The sequence below is a fragment of the Neoarius graeffei genome, chromosome 3, assembly GCF_027579695.1.
Source record: "Neoarius graeffei isolate fNeoGra1 chromosome 3, fNeoGra1.pri, whole genome shotgun sequence".
Lineage (NCBI taxonomy): Eukaryota > Metazoa > Chordata > Actinopteri > Siluriformes > Ariidae > Neoarius > Neoarius graeffei.
In genome coordinates this window covers 115,921,666-115,945,209 of record NC_083571.1, presented here as the reverse complement: position 1 = coordinate 115,945,209, position 23,544 = coordinate 115,921,666, and the positions used below count along the sequence as shown (strand labels likewise).

The 23,544-nt window shown below is 41.7% G+C and overlaps 1 protein-coding gene across 1 annotated transcript in view; it reads right to left on the bottom strand.

Moving 5' to 3' along the window:
* Positions 1-23,544, bottom strand: part of myt1la (myelin transcription factor 1-like, a) — a 119,545-nt gene that overhangs the window by 31,715 nt on the left and 64,286 nt on the right. The window contains exon 8 of the mRNA XM_060917946.1: positions 2,616-2,750. Within this exon, the coding sequence (XP_060773929.1) occupies positions 2,616-2,750 (135 nt within the window). The remainder of the gene's footprint in view (positions 1-2,615; positions 2,751-23,544) is intronic.

Below are 23,544 nucleotides of genomic sequence, written 5' to 3'. Positions count from 1 at the left end.
CCACATACTGATTATTATTATTATTATTTAAAAAAAATAATCATCTGGGTGTCAATAATTGTGAAATGGTGTCACATGATCTGATACGCTAAGTAATCAGGAATCAACTCATTTATTATATTTATATACAGTATTTATTTATATACAGTAAATACCGTAGCTCTATTCTACACCACAACTGTAGTAATCCATACATATTACCAGGCCCGCTGACAGGGGGGTACAAATGGGTATGTTGTCCCGGGCCCAGGAATGGGGGGGCCCAGAACTGGGCTCTCATGAAGTTGCGATTATTTTATTTCATTTCAAAATGTGTTGATTTGGGGGAGAAATGTGCTATATTTGCATTCAATAAATGATTTCTAGATCTTTTGCCTTTATTGTCTTTGAAAAAGGCGTCAAGAACCCCCTACCACCCCAATGCAAAAATGGTTTGGTCTGACTCTTTGATTAAGGGGAAAAAATGATATCGTTCGATCATAGCGCTTCGACAATCAGCGTGCGTGCTATTTGCCAACATGTACAAGTCAGGAGCACAGAAAAGAAAAGAAAAGAGAAAAAGAGAGGAAGAAACCAAGAGACTCAGGGGTTCACTGCATAAATATTTTAAAAAAGATTTGGATGATGCAGCAGGTACTAGCAAAGGCAGTGGGGCAGCTGAGCCAGGTAAGACCAGTGTTGGGCACGTTACTTTCAAAAAGTAATTAGTTATAGTTACTAGTTACTTTTCCCAAAAAGTAACTGAGTTAGTAACGGAGTTACTTTGTCATTAAAGTAACTAATTACCAGGGAAAGTAATTATTCCGTTACATTTTGTTCCCCCTCAAAAAAAAAATCAAATTCAATTAGTGTAATCAATAAAAGTGAATGTTAAATGTGTTTAATGACTGAAATGGACACTTAACAGAACCAATTAGTAACGTTATCTACACTATATTAATATTTTTGTGGGACAATGTGAGATAAGACATCTATCAAATGTAATATATTTTTGTAGTTATTAAAATTATGTTACTAATTACTGGCCACTGACGAGGACAAACGCTTTGTTCCTCGACATAATGTGCATTGCACGTAAACACTCTTGCCTTTTATTTCAAGTAATGAAAAGTACTGGCTGTATTTCCAATGAGAAAGCGCAGTGCTGGGCTGACCGCTCGCCATCGCTGGGTCTTCCGATTGAAAGAGCGCGCAGTAGTGCAGTAGGCGTGGCCTACCTACGTATGTTGTCCAAATCTACTCTGATTGGCTTACTGTGCCGTTGTCTCGCATCTCCCCGCCCCACACGAAAGCAGAGTAAAGAAAGGCTGAACGAGCAGCCTGCCAGATGAGAACAGCTTTAATAAAGTAACGCATAGTATTTTATTGTAAGTAACGGGAACGGCGTTATAACGATTTAAAAAGTAATTAGTTAAATTACTCGTTACTAAAAAAAGTAACGCCGTTAGTAACGCCGTTTATTTCTAACGCCATTATTCCCATCACTGGGTAAGACACAGCCAACTTTTTCCAGCCCCGTAAAGTAACCCCAACCAAGGCACGCGCGGCACGCAATTCATGTTACAAACGAGGGGAGAGCAAGTCACACTGAACGCCATATCAAACGCACAGGGCACTGAATCATTTCATAACCACAACGGCTTAATAACATTGTGTTTCATATATCTGATTGAAGCTAAGAATATTCACATTAGCCCGCAATCATATCCCGCCGTTTCTCGAGCGGTGTGTTCTTCTCTGCTTTTCACACTGGACAGTACGCACGCACGCACAACAAAAGTCCGGCGCATTGCATTTCGCACCTGAATAGCTGCAGACTAAGGAAATGTTAAAACTGTAAAAATGTTGAAATGCTAAAATGAAATGGTTGTTGACCGGTTGAATGGTTTTTGAATACCTGTCATTTAAGGGTTGGAGTGAGTAGAGACTGGGATTGGGGGGGGGGGGGGGTTGTTAGGGGGGGCCCATTCAGAGCATTTTGTCCCGGGCCCAGCCAAAGCTGTCAGCGGCCCTGCATATTACATCACGAACTGCTCAACTAAGTAAAGGCAAATGACATGAAGTGTCTTTTAATTAATAAAAAAAAACAGAAAAACCATTAAATTAGAAGGTGTGTCCAAACTTTTGCCTGGTACTGTATGTACATACAGTATATAGATACACATCCCACTCACATACACTGCTGGCTTTTGCGACTTTGTCAGAAACATTCTGCCAGACAACAGATGTTTGATCTGTCCATTCAGATCCAGAGGGTATATCTTTCACAGCCAGTGGCTTTTCAAGTAACCAGATTCCTTGAAATGCGAGCTACAGACTTATTTGCTGCTTCTCAAAATGCTCACTTTCTACCCAGCAAATTGCACAAAACCATTTCTTTCACTGCTTTCAAAAAGCACAGCAGTGTAAAATGAGTGAAAGCTCAAGTACGGATGTTTGCTTGGATGATTTGTGCATTGATGGACACTGCAGTGATTGCAGCCCTATTTGCTGCCATTGTTCACTGTCTCACTGGAAGTTTTGGAACACTACTACCTGTGCTTCTGCATTTTTAAACACAGAAGTGTGAAAAAGGTTCATGAACGAGCCATAGCACATTGTTTTGTTGTTCTTACTTTCTGGTGGTACGCGGTCTTTGTGAGGGCAGCCAGACAGACTTCTGTGGTGTGGGTACAGGCCTGTGACGTGGCCCGTGCCATCACACCCTGGGGTGGGGCACTTGCTCTCTTTTTTCTCACCTCTTGAAGGATCTGTAGAGTAAAGAGAGCATTTCCACATACTGTTACATTCCTAATTCCCCAAAGCTTGAAATCATTAGAGATAAGACAAGCTCCTGTTGGAATTGTTGTTCAGCTGTTTTATGAAATTGGCTTTTTATGTGATGTTTATTAACCCTCCAAACAGGAGGACATAAAGAGAACTGGCTAAATTGGTGGCAGACCCAGTGAATATACCATACACGCTTTTTGTTGCACTCCTAGGAATATAATCTTTACATTTGTTAGCTCTTACTGCCCAAAGAATTTCATATTTCATTAAATATGCAGGACTATAATGCACAATAACTCGACCGGCATGAAAGCAGCTAATAAGGCTTTTTTTTTCCTTAAGAATGCACCGTCTTCTACACTCTAAATAAGGCTCCAAGGGTGCTCTTAAAACTGACTGCATGACTTGGATTGTGAAATGTGGTTCCACAAAGACATGAACCAAATCATGTCTGTAATATGAACTAAAATGTGTTCGAAAACTATTGCACATGTTCATTACTGTGGACCAACATTTATGTGTGTTAGTCTGGGAAACCATTTGGAATATCCAAAAAAGATGAAAATTTGTGTTTTGACAAAAAAATTAATAAAATAAAAACTTTAGACGATCCTTGACTTGCAAGTGATGTCAAAGCAAAATAGAAACCCGGATGTCGGCCATGTTGGTGGATATACAAATGTGGGGTCAAGCGACATTCCATAGTCGCGCGTACGCAACTTTGTTTTTCCACTGCTTTAAGCGTTCTTTTAGCTATGCCATATCTTTGTGCTGTAGATGGTCGTGGTCACAACGGTACTCGTGGCTGTGGCACGTTCTGCTTTTTTAGAATTCCGTCTGTGATTCGGAAAGAGGGCGAGGAAACTCTGAGGCTTAGTACAGAGAGGAGACGAGGGGATCAGGACACTTCCTCCAATGACCGTTTCGTCCAAAGCCTTTTTCATACGTACTATCAATTATTTTATATTTCAGGTATTCCTGTGTTCGTGAATGAAAGCCCTGCGAGAGCGCTGCTCCGCGCCTAAAGATTTAACATGATCCAGCCGGCTTTAAAAATTAATAACTTGGCCAACGGAGCTCGCAGCGAAGCCAAATTTTACAGGTACTTCCCTCTAAGCCTCCCTCTTCAAAAGAGCATGGTCTCTGGTTGGTAGGACCGCGCTTCGGCCCGGGATTCGCGAACAAATCCCCCGCGAGAGCACTGCTCGGCACCTAAAGATTAATATGATCCATAGTATGGCACTCATTTACTTTACAAAAATATGTTTTGCTTCAGTCAAATTCCATTGAGAATTCCTCCTTTTTTCGAACAAACAAATACCTGAAATTTAAAATAACTGAAAGTGCGTATAAAAAAGGCTTTGGATGAAATGACCTGTATTCGTACTCGATGGTCAGTAGAAGCGTCTTATCTTCAGAAAAGTCTGACTTTTTAAATAATATGGGTCAAAACCACACATATCTATCTTCGCTCGATCGTTCAAATCGTGGTAATTCTGAGAAAATTCAGCATTGTTTACAGACACGCTTTCAATGGCTGCCATCCTAGTTGCTTTGTATATCCACCATCATGGTGGATGCTCATGACGTAGCACATTTTGATCACGTGGTTGCAAGTAATCTATAATGCTCTTTGACATCTCTACTTGAAGAACAACAAAGTTTGCACCTTCGACACCCCCCGGTGGTGTTAAGCTGCTGGTGATGTCCCGGTGGTGTGTTCCAAGATGGTGGCGCGTACACACGCAGCGGCTCCTCTCTGTCCCGACAGAACAGTGTTTTCGTGTTTTTTGTGTTTTAAAACAGTGTGTATTTTTTTGTCTTTGTCGCGTCCATCAGTCTTAAGGCGCACATACTCCCGTGAGTTTCTGCTCGACATCCGCAGAACTATATTCACCGATATAAATCCAGCGGACGTGGAAGTGCTATGCGACTACGGTTTGCTCCGGAGGCCTGCTCAATCACCGACCCCCACTCCTGCATCCAGCCCACAGTGGAAGCACCACAGGCGGAACATGCGGAAACAGAAGAGGGGCAAGCGTGGAGGTATCCGGGCTAGGCTAGCAGCTAGCCCTCACCGGCCGGCTATCCCTACCATCACTCTGGCCAACGTACGCTTGCTGGACAACAAGCTGGATTATATCCGCCTACTCCGCTCATCTTTTAAGTCTGTGAGTGAGTGTTGTGTCCTCGTGTTTGTGGAAATATGGCTTAACGACAGCGTCCCAGACTGTGCCATTCAGCTAGCCCGGCTAACATGCTACTGGTCAGACAGAGTGCTAGTCGAGGGGGGGGAAGACTTGCGGCGGTGAACTCTGTGTTTACATCAGTGATGCCTGGTGCTGCGATGCTGTTGTGGTCTGCAAACACTGCTCACCACTGGTGGAGTTTATAATTATTAAGTACCGGCCATTCTATCTGCCAAGGGAATTCACAGCCATATTGCTGGTAGCAATATACATCCCTCCCGGCTCCAATAACAACAGGAGTGAAGCACTGAATGAACTCTATCAGCACATCAGTGAGCAGCAGACAGCCCACCCAGATGCTTTCCTCATCCTGGCTGGGGATTTCAACCATGCAAACCCCAAGAGCATGTTTCCAAAACTCTATGGACATATCAACTTTCCCACACGTGGAAACAATACTCTGGACAATGTTTACAACATGCATAAAGACGCCTATAAAGCCCTATCCCTCCCCCACCTTGGGGCCTCAGATCACTCCACTGTTATGCTAATGTCAGCATACAGGCCGCTGGTTAAAGTCACCAAACCAGCTACAAAGCAGATACGTGTGTGGCCAGAGGGGTCCTCAGAGGCACTCCAGGACTGTTTTTCCACCACTGACTGGAGCATGTTCAGACAGGCGGCCACCTACAACAACATCACAGATCTACAGGAGTACACGGAGACCGTCACTGCCTACATGAGGAAGTGCATGGACGATGTTACGGTCACCAGAACCATCTCCATTCGGGCCAATCAGAAGCCATGGCTGACAGGGGAAGTCCACAGGCTCCTGTGGGCTCGGAACGCCACCTTCAGAGCTGGGGACGAGGTGGGCCTGAGGACAGCTAGGGCCAACCTGTCACGAGGCATCAGGGTGGCCAAGAGACAGTATTCCAGGTACATTGCTGACTATTTCAACAACAGCAGAGACACCAGGAACCTGTGGCAGGGGATTCAGACCATCACAGACTACAAGCCCTTGCCGCAGACCTGTGACAACTCCACGTCTCTGCTGAATCAGTTGAACGACTTTTTCCCTTGCTTTGAAGCTGACAACAGCACCACGGCACAGAAGACCCCACCACCTCCCGGTGACCAGGTGTTAACGCTGTCCCCTGACAGAGTGAGGAGAGCTCTCAGGATGACAAATGCATGAAAAGCCCCGGGTCCTGATAACATTCCTGGTCGTGTCCTGAGAGACTGTGCCGAGGAGCTCACAGATGTCTTTACAGACATCTTCAACATCTCGTTGAGCCAGGCTGTTGTCCCCATGTGCCTCAAAGCCACCACCATCATCCCAGTCCCGAAGAAGCCGTCTCCCTCCTGCTTCAATGACTACCGCCCTGTCGCACTCACTCTCATCCTCATGAAGTGCTTCGAGCGGCTAGTCATGCGGCATATCAAGTCTGTCCTCCCCCCCGCCCTGGACCCTTTCCAGTTTGCATAACAGTCCAACTGTTTGACCGATGACGCCATCTCCAGTGCCCTCCACTCAGCCCTCACCCACCTGGAGACAAAAGACTCGTATGTCAGAATGCTGTTCATAGACTTTAGCTCAGCATTCAACACAATCATTCCTCAGCAGCTCATTCATAAACTGGACCAGCTGGGACTCAACACCTCCCTGTGCAACTGGCTGCTGGACTTCCTGATGGGGAGACCACAGATTGTATGGGTCAGCAGCAGCTCCTCCAGCACCATCACATTGAACACGGGGGCCCCCCAAGGATGTGTGCTGAGCCCCCTCCTCTTCACTCTGCTGACCCACGACTGCACACCAACATCCAACTCTAATCTCTTCATTAAGTTTGCGGATGACACGACTGTGGTAGGTCTCATCAACAATGGCGATGAGACAATCTACAGGAGTGAGGTGAGCCGCTTGGCCATGTGGTGCAAGGACAACAATCTCCGCCTGAACGTGGAGAAGATGAAGGAGATTGTTGTGGACTTCAGGAGAGCGCACACCCAGTATGCTCCACTATCTATTGACGGTGCTGCAGTGGAGAGGGTGAGCAGCACCAAGTTTCTGGGTGTGCACATCTCTGAAGACCTGTCCTGGAGCAACAACACTGCATCACTAGCCAAAAATGCCCAACAGCATCTGTACTTCCTCCGCAAACTGAGGAGAGCAAGAGTCCTGGCCCCCATCATGCACACATTCTACAGAGGCACCATCGAGAACATCCTGACCAGCTGCATCACCATGTGGTACGGCACCTGCACCGTGTCCTGCTGCAAGACTCTGCAGCGCATCGTGAGAGCAGCTGAGAGGATCATTGGTGTCTCTCTCCCTTCTCTAATGGATATTTATAACTCCTGCCCCACCCGCAAAGCCATCAGGATTGCAAGTGACCCCACCCACCCATCTCACAGCCTCTTCAGTCTGCTGCCGTCGGGGAGGAGACTGCGGAGTCTCCGGGCCAAAACCAGCAGGCTCAAGAACAGTTTCTTTCACCAGGCGGTCAGGAGGCGCAACTCCCTCCCTGTTCTGCCCCTCCTCCCCCCTCTGCCCCCTGGCACAGATTCTGCCCGCACACCCCCCTGCCCCCCCTTCAGCATCTGACATGTCACCCTCACAGTTCCCCCCCAACACATACATACACACACACATACATACATACATACATACATACATACATACTCTCAACGTTCATTCGCACACTGAACTCAGGGTCTGCACATCTCACTTTACCTCGCTCATTTGCACTATTCCGCACTACCTCACCTTAACAACCATTAGTTTATTGTTTATACTGCTTATTTCATGTTTACCTGCTATACCTCAAGTGCCCTTGACTGTTTATTTGCATCAATTTACGTGTGTGTGTGTTTAGTCTATGTCTAGTTCTTATCTAGAGTGTTTATACTGTTTATATTGTTTGAGTGTTTAGTCTGTCTAGTTCTTATCTAGAGTGTTTTTACGGTTTATATTGTCTGTTTATGACTGTTTAGTCTATGTCTAGTTCTTATCCAGAGTGTTTATACTGTTTGTTTTTTCAATTATTCTATTTTTATTTACTGCTTTGCCTGTTTGCACCGTGGGTCAGAGAGGACTGAAATTTCATCTGTGCTGTACAGTATGTCAAGCATGTATAGCATATTTGACAATAAAGTTGACTTGACTTGACGCCGGGAATGGGTACTGCCTTAGCCACTGAAACTATATTATAATCCCTGGTTGGTGGCCGATGAGGGGGTGTCGAGCAGCAACTGGCTACATGTATTGCACTATATGGGGGCAGCACAGTGGTGTAGTGGTTAGCGCTGTCACCTCACAGCAAGAAGGTCCTGGGTTCGAGCCCCGTGGCCGGCGAGGGCCTTTCTGTGTGGAGTTTGCATGTTCTCCCCGTGTCCGCGTGGGTTTCCTCTGGGTGCTCCGGTTTCCCCCACAGTCCAAAGACATGCAGGTTAGGTTAACTGGTGACTCTAAATTGAGCGTAGGTGTGAATGTGAGTGTGAATGGTTGTCTGTGTCTATGTGTCAGCCCTGTGATGACCTGGCGACTTGTCCAGGGTGTACCCCGCCTTTCGCCCGTAGTCAGCTGGGATAGGCTCCAGCTTGCCTGCGACCCTGTAGGACAGGATAAAGCGGCTAGAGATAATGAGATGAGATGAGATTTACATCAGCTCCGACATGTGACGTCATGTTGTCTTGACGACCATGCAATATCGTAAACCATATTCAACACTCATTCTCCATTGGGTAGAGTGACGTAATACACGTAGGATAAGCGATATACTAACAATATTGCATGCTATCAAACCAAATGAATGAAACCCAATAGAATGGAATACATGTTTTTATTCCTTGGAAAAAGTGTCCTGTGTGTATAATAATTCCTGATGTTTCATTCCGATGACGTCACTCCCAGTGTTTTCCCGCTGATTAGATAGACGCGCATTGTCAAAATGGCAAACCGGTTCAAAATTAAAATTCTTTTGATTAACTTGTGTATTTTTTGTGGATGTGTCCATATAATATAAAGACCATAGCACGATGGTGCGAAGATATGAAGTTTATCTTCTTGTGTTGAAAATATTTTCATTTGTTTACTTCACACACTCTTGAATATGTTCACCACTCAAAGATAAACTTCTGATCTTCACACAACCGTGTAATAAAATCTCTATATATTTTCTTTTAAAATTGTGTACTGGTTTATATTGAATTTATCACAAAATTACTTAGTGTTAATGGTATTTCTGATATAAAGCTCTGTAGCATATATAGCAGTCTGTATCTGAAATTACGCAGTGGTGAAAGAGTTAAAGGTATCTTTAGCCTTGCCTGCTAAGTTCTCAAGCACTGAATGTCAAGCTTTAAAGGGCATATCCTGGACCAAATTTTTTTTTTAATATGAAAGTATGTCCCTTTACACACTCATCCAGAAGGGTAATTTTGCACAAGGCCATCTGTCTACAGCAGAAAAAAATAAAATAACAAAACGCGTCTGGAAAAATCCCAAGGGAGTCTGGAGCCAGATTTGTGACGTCACCTGCGGAAGCGCCAGCAGGCTGCGAGAGCTTTGCACGGTTTCAGTGCACAGCCTGTGTAGACCAAGTTTAGCAGCGAGTGATTTTGCATTGAAATATGGAATTGTCACCTGAGCGCAATCTTACTTCACCTTTGGATGAAGAATGTAATGTTGCTACACCCTCCTACGATACATCTGTTAACCATTTTAATAATTACGTGATAATGTTGAAGAAATTTGCAGAAAGCCACCAGGTCGTTTTCTCATAAACAAACCAACGCTGATGTAGGATTCAGAGGGAGGCGTCCCGCACGTGACGTCACGAAAATCAATGTTTGCCGGGAAATCCATTCAAATGCCGAGTTTTTTCAGAGGCGGACCAATTCACCTCAAATGGCTTGATTTCAACTGAATTGTTCTGGTATTGCGCAAGGGAAAAAAATTGCACAAAATGCAAATTGTGACAGATATTTGACCAAAGTTTAATATAAAATAGGAGAATTCATTGACCTTGTTCCTGAATTTACCCGTGATATGCACTTTAACGAAGTTGTTGGATAGCAACGTATGTGCTATCGCAAAACGCTACTGAGTCTCAACATGGCCATGATACTGAATGCGTGAATGAAATGGTATCCGGTTATTTAGCACAAAAGTCTTTTAGCACAAATCCAAAGTCTTTTTGCACAAGTTCTAAAGTCTCTTAGCACAACTCTATGTTCTTTAGCATGACTCTGGATTTGGTCATAATAATCGAAAAAAAAAACTTATTTTGATATAGGAAGGGGTTTATTATGATCGCTTAGGGACTGGAAGCCGGAATTTCTGCTGCTGTGCATGTTAAGGATCAGTTGTCAATCCCTGAAACATGGACTGAAAATCCGATTCTTTGGTGTCTTTGGATATTCGTAGTTAAGCCATAACAAACATTGAATTGTCGGCACCTTCATAGATAACTTCAGTCACTTCTGATCATATCACAAATTCAACTGACTGTCAGTAATTACGCATTTGCTGAATTAATTAACCGGGGGATTATGTCTCTTGCCCTGCTTGATAATGTGTTTTGCAGACTAAGAGCGGAATCTATTCCTAAAAACTTACTCAAATTAAATTAGCAAATTGTAAATAATAATAAATATGATATAATTTAAGCTTAGCACTTTAATAAAGACAAAACAAGCCTGGAAGTTGGCTGTAGCGGTGTACTGTGTCAGGGTTCGTGCTGTGGTTAAATAATTTGGAGGGAGGGTTGGTGACTAACATATGGGCTACATCAAACATGGCGGTTTCAAGATGGCAGTGTGGGGAAATACAATCGCTCGTTTTTGATCGGAATCTCGGCAACTTTCATAAAAGGATACATCAAACATCTTTAAACATGATCAGTAAATATTCATAATAAAGATTAAGTGGGGGGCGGCACGGTGGTGTAGTGGTTAGCGCTGTCGCCTCACAGCAAGAAGGTCTGGGTTCGAGCCCCGTGGCCGGCGAGGGCCTTTCTGTGCGGAGTTTGCATGTTCTCCCCGTGTCCGCGTGGGTTTCCTCCGGGTGCTCCGGTTTCCCCCACAGTCCAAAGACATGCAGGTTAGGTTAACTGGTGACTCTAAATTGAGCGTAGGTGTGAATGTGAGTGTGAATGGTTGTCTGTGTCTATGTGTCAGCCCTGTGATGACCTGGCGACTTGTCCAGGGTGTACCCCGCCTTTCGCACGTAGTCAGCTGGGATAGACTCCAGCTTGCCTGCGACCCTGTAGAAGGATAAAGCGGCTACAGATAATGAGATGAGATGAGAAGATTAAGTGTTCTTGGATCTTGAGCTAAAGAACTTAGAGATGCGCTAAGAGACTTTAGAACTTGTGGTAAAAGACTTTTGTGCTAAATAACTGTAAACCAAAGAAATAATCAGTGTATCTTTCAGGACTGATGTAAGGGTAAATAGAGATGATGATGATGATGATGATGACGCTTGTGCCTAAATGCTGCTTTTCATTTCTTGAACTCTTTCAATGATATTTTCTCCCTTTTTTACTTTTGAGCATTTAAAATGTAAAATGCTGTAGATACTGATTTCAAAAGCTCTAGACTCCAGAACTGTCTAGAGAAGTACAGTAGGTATAGTATACAACCCCGATTCCAAAAAAGTTGGGACAAAGGACAAATTGTAAATAAAAATGGAATGCAATAATTTACAAATCTCAAAAACTGATATTGTATTCACAATAGAACATAGACAACATATAAAATGTCGAAAGTAAGACATTTTGACAGCAACACATCTCAATTGATCAATTAGGTCAATTGGCAATAGGTCATTAACATGACTGGGTATAAAAAGAGCATCTTGGAGTGGCAGCGGCTCTCAGAAGTAAAGATGGGAAGAGGATCACCAATCCCCCTAATTCTGCACCGACAAATAGTGGAGCAATATCAGAAAGGAGTTCGACAGTGTAAAATTGCAAAGAGTTTGAACATATCACCATCTACAGTGCATAATATCATCAAAAGATTCAGAGAATCTGGAAGAATCTCTGTGTGTAAGGGTCACGGCCGGAAAACCATACTGGGTGCCCGTGACCTTCGGCCCTTAGACGGCACTGCATCACATACAGGCATGCTTCTGTATTGGAAATCACAAAATGGGCTCAGGAATATTTCCAGAGAACATTATCTGTGAACACAATTCACCGTGCCATCCGCCGTTGCCAGCTAAAACTCAATAGTTCAAAGAAGAAGCCGTATCTAAACATGATCCAGAAGCGCAGACGTCTTCTCTGGGCCAAGGCTCATTTAAAATGGACTGTGGCAAAGTGGAAAACTGTTCTGTGGTGGGACGAATCAAAATTTGAAGTTCTTTATGGAATTCAGGGACGCCGTGTCATTCAGACTAAAGAGGAGAAGGAACGACCCAAGTTGTCATCGGCGCTCAGTCCAGAAGCCTGCATCTCTGATGGTATGGGGTTGCATTAGTGCGTGTGGTATGGGCAGCTTACACATCTGGAAAGACACCATCAATGCTGAAAGGTATATCCAGGTTTAGAGCAACATACGCTCCCATCCAGACGACGTCTCTTTCAGGGAAGACCTTGCATTTTCCAACATGACAATGCCAAACCACATACTGCATCAATTACAGCATCATGGCTGCGTAGAAGAAGGGTCCGGGTACTGAACTGGCCAGCCTGCAGTTCAGATCTTTCACCCATAGAAAACATTTGGCGCATCATAAAACGGAAGATACGACAAAAAAGACCTAAGACAGTTGAGCAACTAGAATCCTACATTAGACAAGAATGGGTTAACATTCCTATCCCTAAACTTGAGCAACTTGTCTCCTCAGTCCCCAGACGTTTACAGACTGTTGTAAAGAGAAAAGGGGATGTCTCACAGTGGGAAACATGGCCTTGTCCCAACTTTTTTGAGATGCGTTGTTGTCATGAAATTTAAAATCACCTAATTTTTCTCTTTAAATGATACATTTTCTCAGTTTAAACATTTGATATGTCATCTATGTTCTATTCTGAATAAAATATGGAATTTTGAAACTTCCACATCATTGCATTCCGTTTTTATTTACAATTTGTACTTTGTCCCAACTTTTTTGGAATCGGGGTTGTACCTACAAATATCATTTATCATATCTATCATTAGATATATGTGAAACCTGTTCAGGTTCCTTCAACTGGTAAGCCTTTTTAAATTAATAATACCACATTCATTAATATTTATCAAAAAAAACTGCTGGTGCTGATAAATAAGACAGCATTAAAACTTATGCAAAGGAATACTTTGTAAATCTCTCAATTTAAATCCGATGAGAGTCAAAGGTTTTTCCTGTCGCCAATATCCATGGTGATTATAACTTATAAATCTAGTTTTGCCAAAAAAGATCTGAGCTCTTAGTGTCCTGATTTTAATGGGGGGGGGGGGGGGGGGGGGGTATTAACACAGCTTTGAAATATAGAAGAAATAAAATCTTCTGTTGTTTTGTGCTTTGCATCAGAGGCACTCTGATCCTTTTTCATTTAAAAGTTTTTGTTAATTGCTTTTTCATGATTAATTATGATTACCCTCATGAGTGCGCGCTCATTTTGATACTAACAACTGTTTTGATGATCAACTAATCTGCTGATCGCTGTTTTAATTAATTGTTGAAAAAACACACAAAAGTTTTTCTTCATCAAGATTCATTACTGTATTATTATTATTATTATTATTATTATTATTATTATTATTATTATTATTATTATTATCTTATACAAAGCTCTCTTGTTAGCTAGCCTTTCTAAAATTCGACTAATGTAAGGTTTTTGTTTCTCAACAAATCTTGCTGTTGAATGATAAATTTCACTTTGCATCACTCAGGACCGTCCTCGTGCACGCAGATCTGTTACAAGGACAAAATTCAAAATGTTAGCTTAAAAAAATGTAAATGGAAAGAAATTTTAAGTCTTTCTTTACAAATCATTCTCGCCATTTATCTCACAAGGGCGATGCAAATGCAAAAAGGTGTCATTCCTCCAGTATCTGTCAGACGGTAGAAGTGTTCTCATGTACTGTAAAGGCACGGCACTGTATGAAAAATAAAAGTAAATATAATAAATAAATTTGTGTTGATGGCTGTTATGATGAAGGGACTACATTAGAGTTATGCACAGTCGTGGTCAGAAGTTTACATACAGTGACATGAATGTCATCTTGGATATGGATGTCATGGCAATATTTGGGCTTTCAGTCATTTCTTTGAACTGTTCTTTTTCTGTGGCAGAATGATTGTACAGCGTACAGCTTTAATTAAAAAAACATGAGAATTTGGTGCACAAGTTTTAATTTTCTTTGGGTTTTCTGAAATCAACACAGGGTCAAAATTATACATACAGGGTTAAAATTTTACATACACTCACTTATATTATTAATTCAGAGGTGCTAAAACTTCCAAAATGTCTTTTATGTTGCCAAAGCCGAGGTCTCTTAACTTCCTGTTAGTGATCATGATTGATTACAGCTGGTAGCTTCTCTGTGGCTTCATAAAAAGGGTTTGTTTACAGCACTCATTGGATTGACCAACACAGTAAAATGGGAAAATCCAAGGAGCTCAGTGCAGATCTGAGAAAGAGGATCACAGATATACAACCCCGATTCCAAAAAAAGTTGGGACAAAGTACAAATTGTAAATAAAAACGAAATGCAATAATTTACAAATCTCAAAAACTGATATTGTATTCACAATAGAACATAAACAACATTTCAAATGTCGAAAGTGAGACATTTTGAAATTTCATGCCAAATATTGGCTCATTTGAAATTTCATGACAGCAACACATCTCAAAAAAGTTGGGACGGGGCAATAAGAGGTTGGAAAAGTTAAAGGTACAAAAAAGGAACAGCTGGAGGACCAAACTGCAACTCATTAGGTCAATTGGCAATAGGTCATTAACATGACTGGGTATAAAAAGAGCATCTTGGAGTGGCAACGGCTCTCAGAAGTAAAGATGGGAAGAGGATCACCAATCCCCCTAATTCTGCGCCGACAAATAGTGGAGCAATATCAGAAAGGAGTTCGACAGTGTAAAATTGCAAAGAGTTTGAACATATCATCATCTACAGTGCATAATATCATCAAAAGATTCAGAGAATCTGGAAGAATCTCTGTGCGTAAAGGTCACGGCCGGAAAACCATACTGGGTGCCCGTGATCTTCGGGCCCTTAGACGGCACTGCATCACATACAGGCATGCTTCTGTATTGGAAATCACAAAATGGGCTCAGGAATATTTCCAGAGAACATTATCTGTGAACACAATTCACCGTGCCATCCGCCGTTGCCAGCTAAAACTCTATAGTTCAAAGAAGAAGCCGTATCTAAACACGATCCAGAAGCGCAGACGTCTTCTCTGGGCCAAGGCTCATTTAAAATGGACTGTGGCAAAGTGGAAAACTGTTCTGTGGTCAGATGAATCAAAATTTGAAGTTCTTTATGGAAATCAGGGACGCCGTGTCATTTGGACTAAAGAGGAGAAGGACGACCCAAGTTGTTATCAGCGCTCAGTTCAGAAGCCTGCATCTCTGATGGTATGGGGTTGCATTAGTGCGTGTGGCATGGGCAGCTTACACATCTGGAAAGACACCATCAATGCTGAAAGGTATATCCAGGCTCTAGAGCAACATATGCTCCCATCCAGATGACGTCTCTTTCAGGGAAGACCTTGCATTTTCCAACATGACAATGCCAAACCACATACTGCATCAATTACAGCATCATGGCTGCGTAGAAGAAGGGTCCGGGTACTGAACTGGCCAGCCTGCAGTCCAGATCTTTCACCCATAGAAAACATTTGGTGCATCATAAAACGGAAGATACGACAAAAAAGACCTAAGACAGTTGAGCAACTAGAATCCTACATTAGACAAGAATGGGTTAACATTCCTATCCCTAAACTTGAGCAACTTGTCTCCTCAGCCCCCAGACGTTTACAGACTGTTGTAAAGAGAAAAGGGGATGTCTCACAGTGGGAAACATGGCCTTGTCCCAACTTTTTTGAGATGTGTTGTTGTCATGAAATTTAAAATCACCTAATTTTTCTCTTTAAATGATACATTTTCTCAGTTTAAACATTTGATATGTCATCTATGTTCTATTCTGAATAAAATGTGGAATTTTGAAACTTCCACATCATTGCATTCCGTTTTTATTTACAATTTGTACTTTGTCCCAACTTTTTTGCAATCGGGGTTGTACACAACTCCGGAATGTCTCTTGGAGCCATTTCTAAACAACTGCAAATTCCATGATCAGTTCAAACAAATGTATCCAAGTTATTGTGAGGTGTAGTCACTTTGCCAAGCCACTTTGCTTCAAAACTGTCACCCTCAGCTGAAAGAAAATTGGTTTGGATGGTCAGGAACAACCTGGGAACCACCATGGCACAGCACTGCCATAGACTGGAAGCTGATGGGTCACTGTCTACAGTTCAGATCACCATGGACTAAGAGGCTGCTATCCAAGAAATAACCCCCTGCTCCAAAATTGACACCTTCAAGTTTAACTAAAGTTTGAAGCTGACCACATGGACAAAGAAAAAGCCTTCTGGAGGAAAGCTGTATGGTCAGATGAGACAAAAATTGAGTTGTTTGGCCACAATGACCACCATGTACAGAGGGACACTGTACCAGCTGGTGGTGGTGGTGGTGGTAGGATCATCATGCTCTGGGGCTGTTTTGCTGCCAGTGGAACTGGTTCATTGCACAAAGTGGATGGAATGATGAAGAAGGAGGACGACCTCAGAATTCTTCAGCATAAACCATCAGAAACTTGAACACGACTTGGGACTTACAACAGGACAATGAACCCAAACACGCATCAGAGCTGGTTGTGGAGGATAAAGCAGGCGAACATGAAGCTTTAAACAAGTCCTGACTTCAACCCTGTTGAAAATATATGGACTGTGCTTATAAGTCGAGTCCATGCCAAGAAAAAAAAAAATTAATTGAACTCTACCAATTCTACCATGAAGAGTGGTGAAATATCCAACCAGAATTCTGCCAGAAGCTTGTTCATGGTGAAGAAAAATTTTTGGTCAAGGTGAATCTTGCGAAGACAGATTTTACCCAAATATTAGGTGTGCTGTATATAAATTTTTGACCCTGTGCATGTGTAATTTTGACCGCGTTGATTTCAGAAAACCCAAAGAAAATTAAAATGTGCGCACCAAATTCTAGTGTTTTTTAATTAAAACTGTACGCTGTACAATCATTCTGCCACAGAAGAAGAACAGTTTAAAGAAATTACTGAAAGCCCAAATATTGCCATGACATTCATATCCAAGATGACATTCATGTCACTGTATGTAAACTTCTGACCACAACTGTATACATATGCATCTTAAAACCTTTAGGCAGAAAGGTTTGTGGGATTTTTTTCCCCACATTTACAGTTGTATCCTGAACGAGATTTACTTCATGCATGAGCAAGATTTTTCTGAATAATTAACTCCTTAAGCTCCTATATCAACTCTAACACTTATTATCCGGTAACTACATGGAAAAACAGTGGAAAATAATTAAGCTGATATAAGGTTTTCTAAGCGTGAAACCATCTATGCTTCACTGGATATTAATAGCGTTTGTTTTTTGTTTTGTTACAATGCGGCCTGGAAATGTGGCTTCCTGACTATCCAGACTGTGAGAGCGCAAAAATATCTTTATTTAGAACATTACTGGTAAACATCAGTATGGTGCATTGGTGCATCCTGCATCTTACCAAGAACTGGCCTTGGATTAAAGTTTACAAAACAGGCAGCCTTCCTGAAGTACTGTAATCAAGGTACTGGAACGAAACCATAGGTGCTAAAGAAGGCGACTGGACTTGTTTGAAATTCTTGAAGACGTTTCACCTCTCATCCGAAAGACTTCTTCAGTTCTGCCTGATTAGGGCGGAGTTCTAAGTATTTATCCTCTAGTGGACCAAAAGCAACCCTAAGGAGAGTCGTTGAGGTCACACGGGTCGCTGACACTCTCAGTGGACCAAAAGCAACCCTAAGGAGAGTCGTTGAGGTCACACGGGTTGTTGACACTCTCAGGCTACATCCACACGACAACGGCAACGAGATGTTATTTAAAAATATATTGCGTCCAAATGGGCAACGATCAGTAAAATATCAGGTCCATATGGCAACGCAACGCTTGCTGAAAACGATGCAATACACATGCCACACCTCTAGGGGCGCTGTAAGACGGTCCCTTTGGAGACACCAGAACAATAGAAGAAGTAAGGACGCATGCGCATAAACTATTATGCGCGAGACTTCATATTAGCCACAAAGTCAGGAAAATCTGTTTGTAAAATTACATTATAATGACCAAATACAATGAAAAGTATTTTTCCAGTCTCACCTGTGAAAGGTAATCCCATGTGATCTCGTTTGGATGGTAAACCTGTTGGTACAGTTAAACGCAGCACATGAATGAGGCATCTTTATTCTCCGCTTTGACCCATCCAATATGGCGGTGAGGATGACGTATGATTCTACGCGGAAGGCGGCGTCTTTAATGGTCTGGAATAAATTGAATGCTACACGTTGATGGATTAATTTGTTGTTCTACGCCCTTTTTGAGGAATGTATTGTAGGACTTAAACCAACATCTGAAGAGGTGAGATCGCTCCTTTTTTTCCCTATTTTTGCTGGCGGGATTGACTCTGCCCTAAGGGCTATTCTCTCTCTCTCTCTCTCTCTCTCTCTCTCTCTCTCTCTCTCTCACTTTGCACCATTACACAATAAATATTCACAGTGAAAATATTTTGTAAGCGCGTTTCATGAACCAAGTTATAGGATTTGTTGACAACCCGCATCGAGTTCGTTACACTTCTGCCCGGCATGAAGCACATGTGGTTGTGACGTCATCGTAAACAAATCCGTTCTACTCGTCCAGACGACTTCGCAACAGCAATGTTGCCAGATCTTTCCACTCTGGAACCCGTTCTCAAAAGATTGCGTTTTGGGGCATCCAAAACGCCGGTGCCGTGTGGACGCCAGGCCGAAACGATAAACAATTGTATCGGATTCACCTGAATCCGTTGCCGTGTGGACAGGGCCTCAGACCACCTTCGTCTGTTCAGTGATGGTTGTTCCAGGTTGACGAAGATGGCTTTAGGACCTATGGTCTACTATGATCTGGATGCCTGAGAACCTTCATAGACAAGATACTGAAAGTGTTTTCATGTGAGTGTTGAATTCCATATTTGCACTGTTTTTTTTTTCAAAATTAATGAAATTTAGTAATAACTTTAGTAATAACCAATTCCTTTTTAACTTGTCTAAAAGACTCAGTGAAACTGGTAACACTTTCATCTAAAACTTGCTAATGAGCGATTAATGCATAGTTGTTGTACTAATGATTAATTCATTAACGATTAATTAATGTTAGCATTGCATGAAGTTAAAATACATTTATATAACCTATATACAGTTAGGTATCTGGTTAAAATATTACAATAAATGTTTCATCCATGTAACACATATAACAGTGCAACTGGATTTGTGCTGAATAAATATGCTTCCGAAACCGACGTCCTTAGCACTGGCTGGCTCCCCTTTAAAGAACTCATCTTGAGAAGTTCTCACAAAGCTGTTCACAACCCCTCATGGCCATTGCGTCTACCACTGGAATGGCGTGTCCACAACTGCTACCTGAGTTCAACAAAGGCTGTCTCCCTCCTACCGTAAGATCCAATCTTTTACCTAAATCATTTATGAAAGACAGAAGATCGATCTTTAAGTCAAGAGCAACTGAAAGACTTCAAACCTCAGCTCTGCAATTTAAACTTAAATTGCTTAAATTGCTTAAAATACTTAAAAATTTGTCAATTTTTAGTATGCAATTAGCAAAATTAAAACATTATATTATGTTATATATTATATTTATTAGTTGTATATGTGTTTTAAATTAACAGATGAAGAGCTGTGCTCCTATAGAAATGCTGTTAAATAGTCATTTATTATTATTATTATTATTATTATTATTATTATTATTATTATCCATCTTCTGTTTTGTTATTTTTACCTCAGGGGCCGGGTCCAACCCGTGGACCTGAGGTCCCTCGAGGGGCTGGAGTTAAATGGAAAGCACTCTCCTCAGGATATGAGCTGATCCTAGTAAGACAATCTTCTGGATTTCTTGAATGTCATTTCTTCCAGGAATTTTGGTGATGTATTTATCCATACCCTTTTTCACAAGCCCTAGGGCTCCTGTTACAACTGGCAAAGTCTCAGTTGCCAACCCCCACATCCAATTTATCTCTTCTCTTCCTCTTCTTCTTCTTATTACCTCACCCGGGATGGAGTCCACCAGGGGGCGAGGTATTGTTTTCGGTGGTCTTTCCTTGTTTCTTTTTCTTTCTTTTTTTGTTAGCAACATTACGGGAAAACGGCTGGACTAATCTTCATGAAACTTTCAGGATAGATTGATATTGGTCTCAAATAGAACCTCCAACATTTTGAGGGTCATCCGGTCAAGGTCACCAAAAAGGTCAAAATCGGTTTTGGTGCAAATGGTGTCCCAATGTCCCGAATGTGTCCCAAATCACTCCCGACTCACTACATAGTGGAGTATATAGTCAGGTCGCCATTTTGTAGTGCTGTCCAAATGTATAGTGAGCATTATTACACCCTATATAGTGCACTCAAAGTATCTCACATGCATCACGAAAAGTAGTGCCGCAGCAAAGAAGAAGTTTTATCATTTAATCAATGAGCTCACTATATAGTCCTCTATATAGTAATTCCCTATATAGTGAGTAGGGCGTAGTGAACAAGTGAGCGATTTAGGACACAGTGTTTGTAACCAATCAGCACTTATCCTAATCAAGTTCAATTACCCATTCTATTTCTTGATAAACTTTGGAACCAATCAGAACTAGAAACGAAATAAGAGAAACTCATTATAACTTCGTTGTATCGGAAGATAATCAAAAGATAAAAAGATAAACGAAATTCACGTCATGGTTCACCAAGGCTACTGATTCGATTTCAAGTAAGTGGTGTTTATTTTAAGAAAATATACCTTTTGATTATCACAGCTTTTGTTTGGTCCTTCTGAAAAGTCAAATAAGTTTTGTAAGTTTTTTTTTTAGCTATTTGGCAGATATTTAGGCCCTGTCCACACGGCAACGGATTCAGGTGACTCCGATACAATTGCTTATCGTTTTGGCCTGGCATCCACACGGCACCGGCGTTTTGGGTGCCCAAAACGCAATCTTTTTGAGAACGGGTTCCAGAGTGGAAAGATCTGGCAACGTTGCCGTTGCGAAGTCGTCTGGATGAGTAGAACGGATTTGTTTACGATGACATCACAACCACATGACTGTGAGTGCTTCACGCCGGGTAGAAGTGTAACGAACTCGATGCGAGTTGTCAACAAATCCTATAACTTGGTTCATGAAACGCGCTTACAAAATATTTTCACTGTGAATATTTATTGTGTAATGGTGCAAAGTGAGAGAGAGAGAGAGAGAGAGAGAGAGAGAGAGACTCTGCCCTTAGGGCAGAGTCAATCCCGCCAGCAAAAATAGGGAAAAAAAGGAGCGATCTCACCTCTTCAGATGATGGTTTAAGTCCTACAATACATTCCTCAAAAAGGGCGTAGAAGAGCAAATTAATCCATCAACGTGTAGCATTCAATTTATTCCGGACCATTAAAGATGCCGCCTTCCGCGTAGAATCATACGTCATCCTCGCCGCCATATTGGATAGGTCAAAGCGGAGAATAAAGATTCATGTGCTGCGTTTAACTGTACCAACAGGTTTACCGTCCAAACGAGATCACATGGGATTACCTTTCACAGGTGAGAAACAACAAATTAATCCATCAACGTGTAGCATTCAATTTATTCCGGACCATTAAAGACGCCGCCTTCCGCGTAGGATCATACGTCATCCTCGCCGCCATATTGGATAGGTCAAAGCGGAGAATAAAGATTAGCTGCGTTTAACTGTACCAACAGGTTTGCTGTCCAAACGAGATCACATGGGATTACCTTTCACAGGTGAGACTGGAAAAATACTTTTCATTGTATTTGGTCATTATAATGTAATTTTACGAACAGATTTTCCTGACTTTGTGGCTAATATGAAGTCTCGCGCATAATAGTTTATGCGCATGCGTCCTTACTTCTTCTATTGTTCTGGTGTCTCCGAAGGGACCGTCTTACAGCGCCCCCAGAGGTGTGGCATGTGTATTGCATCGTTTTCAGCAAGCGTTGCGTTGCCATATGGACCTGATATTTTACTGATCGTTGCCCATTTGGACGCGATATATTTTTAAATAACATCTCATTGCTGTTGTCGTGTGGATGTAGCCTTAGAGTCTTTACACTACACTTATGAAACAAAATGTTCTCATTAGTATTAGTGACCTTGAAAGACCAGAGATCACACTTGAGATTGAATCAGTTTTTATAACCCTAAAATAAGTGCGAATGAGCGAGGTTTGTTTTGCCTGGCAACACTTCTTGTTGTTATTATTATTATTATTATTATTATTATTATTATTATTATTATTGTTATTATTAATAATATTATTATTAGCAATAAAAGCTTTGTAAATGAAGTTTACACATATAATTTTAGTTTTATTTATTAAGAAGTGAATTATTCAACTAGCAGACCTCAAACTGAGTCTTAGTTCAGGTGAGCAGAGAAAAGACTCGAGAAACCCTGACAAACTTAAGTATTTATTTTAAATTTCCTTCATTATTATATTTACTGATGCATTCTAATCTATTCACAAAGATTTCAAGATATACAACCGATCTTTAATTAGCAAACTACAGTAGTGCTTGAAAGTTTGTGAACCCTTTAGAATTTTCTATATTTCTGCATAAATATGACCTAAAACATCATCAGATTTTCACACAAGTCCTAAAAGTAGATAAAGAGAACCCAGTTAAACAAATGAGACAAAAATATTATACTTGGTCATTTATTTATTGAGGAAAATGATCCAATATTACATATCTGTGAGTGGCAAAAGTATGTGAACCTTTGCTTTCAGTATCTGGTGTGACCCCCTTGTGCAGCAATAACTGCAACTAAACGTTTACGGTAACTGTTGATCAGTCCTGCACACCGGCTTGGAGGAATTTTAGCCCGTTCCTCCGTACAGAACAGCTTCAACTTCGGGATACTGGTGGGTTTCCTCACATGAACTGCTCGCTTCAGGTCCTTCCACAACATTTCCATTGGATTAAGGTCAGGACTTTGACTTGGCCATTCCAAAACATTAACTTTATTCTTCTTTAACCATTCTTTGGTAGAACGACTTGTGTCTTTAGGGTCGTTGTCTTGCTGCATGACCCACCTTCTCTTGAGATTCAGTTCATGGACAGATGTCCTGATATTTTCCTTTAGATTTCACTGGTATAATTTAGAATTCATTGTTCCATCAATGTTGGCAAGCCGTCTTGGCCCAGATGCAACAAAACAGGTCCAAACCATGATACTACCACCACCATGTTTCACAGATGGGATAAGGTTCTTATGCTGGAATGCAGTGTTTTCCTTTCTCCAAACATA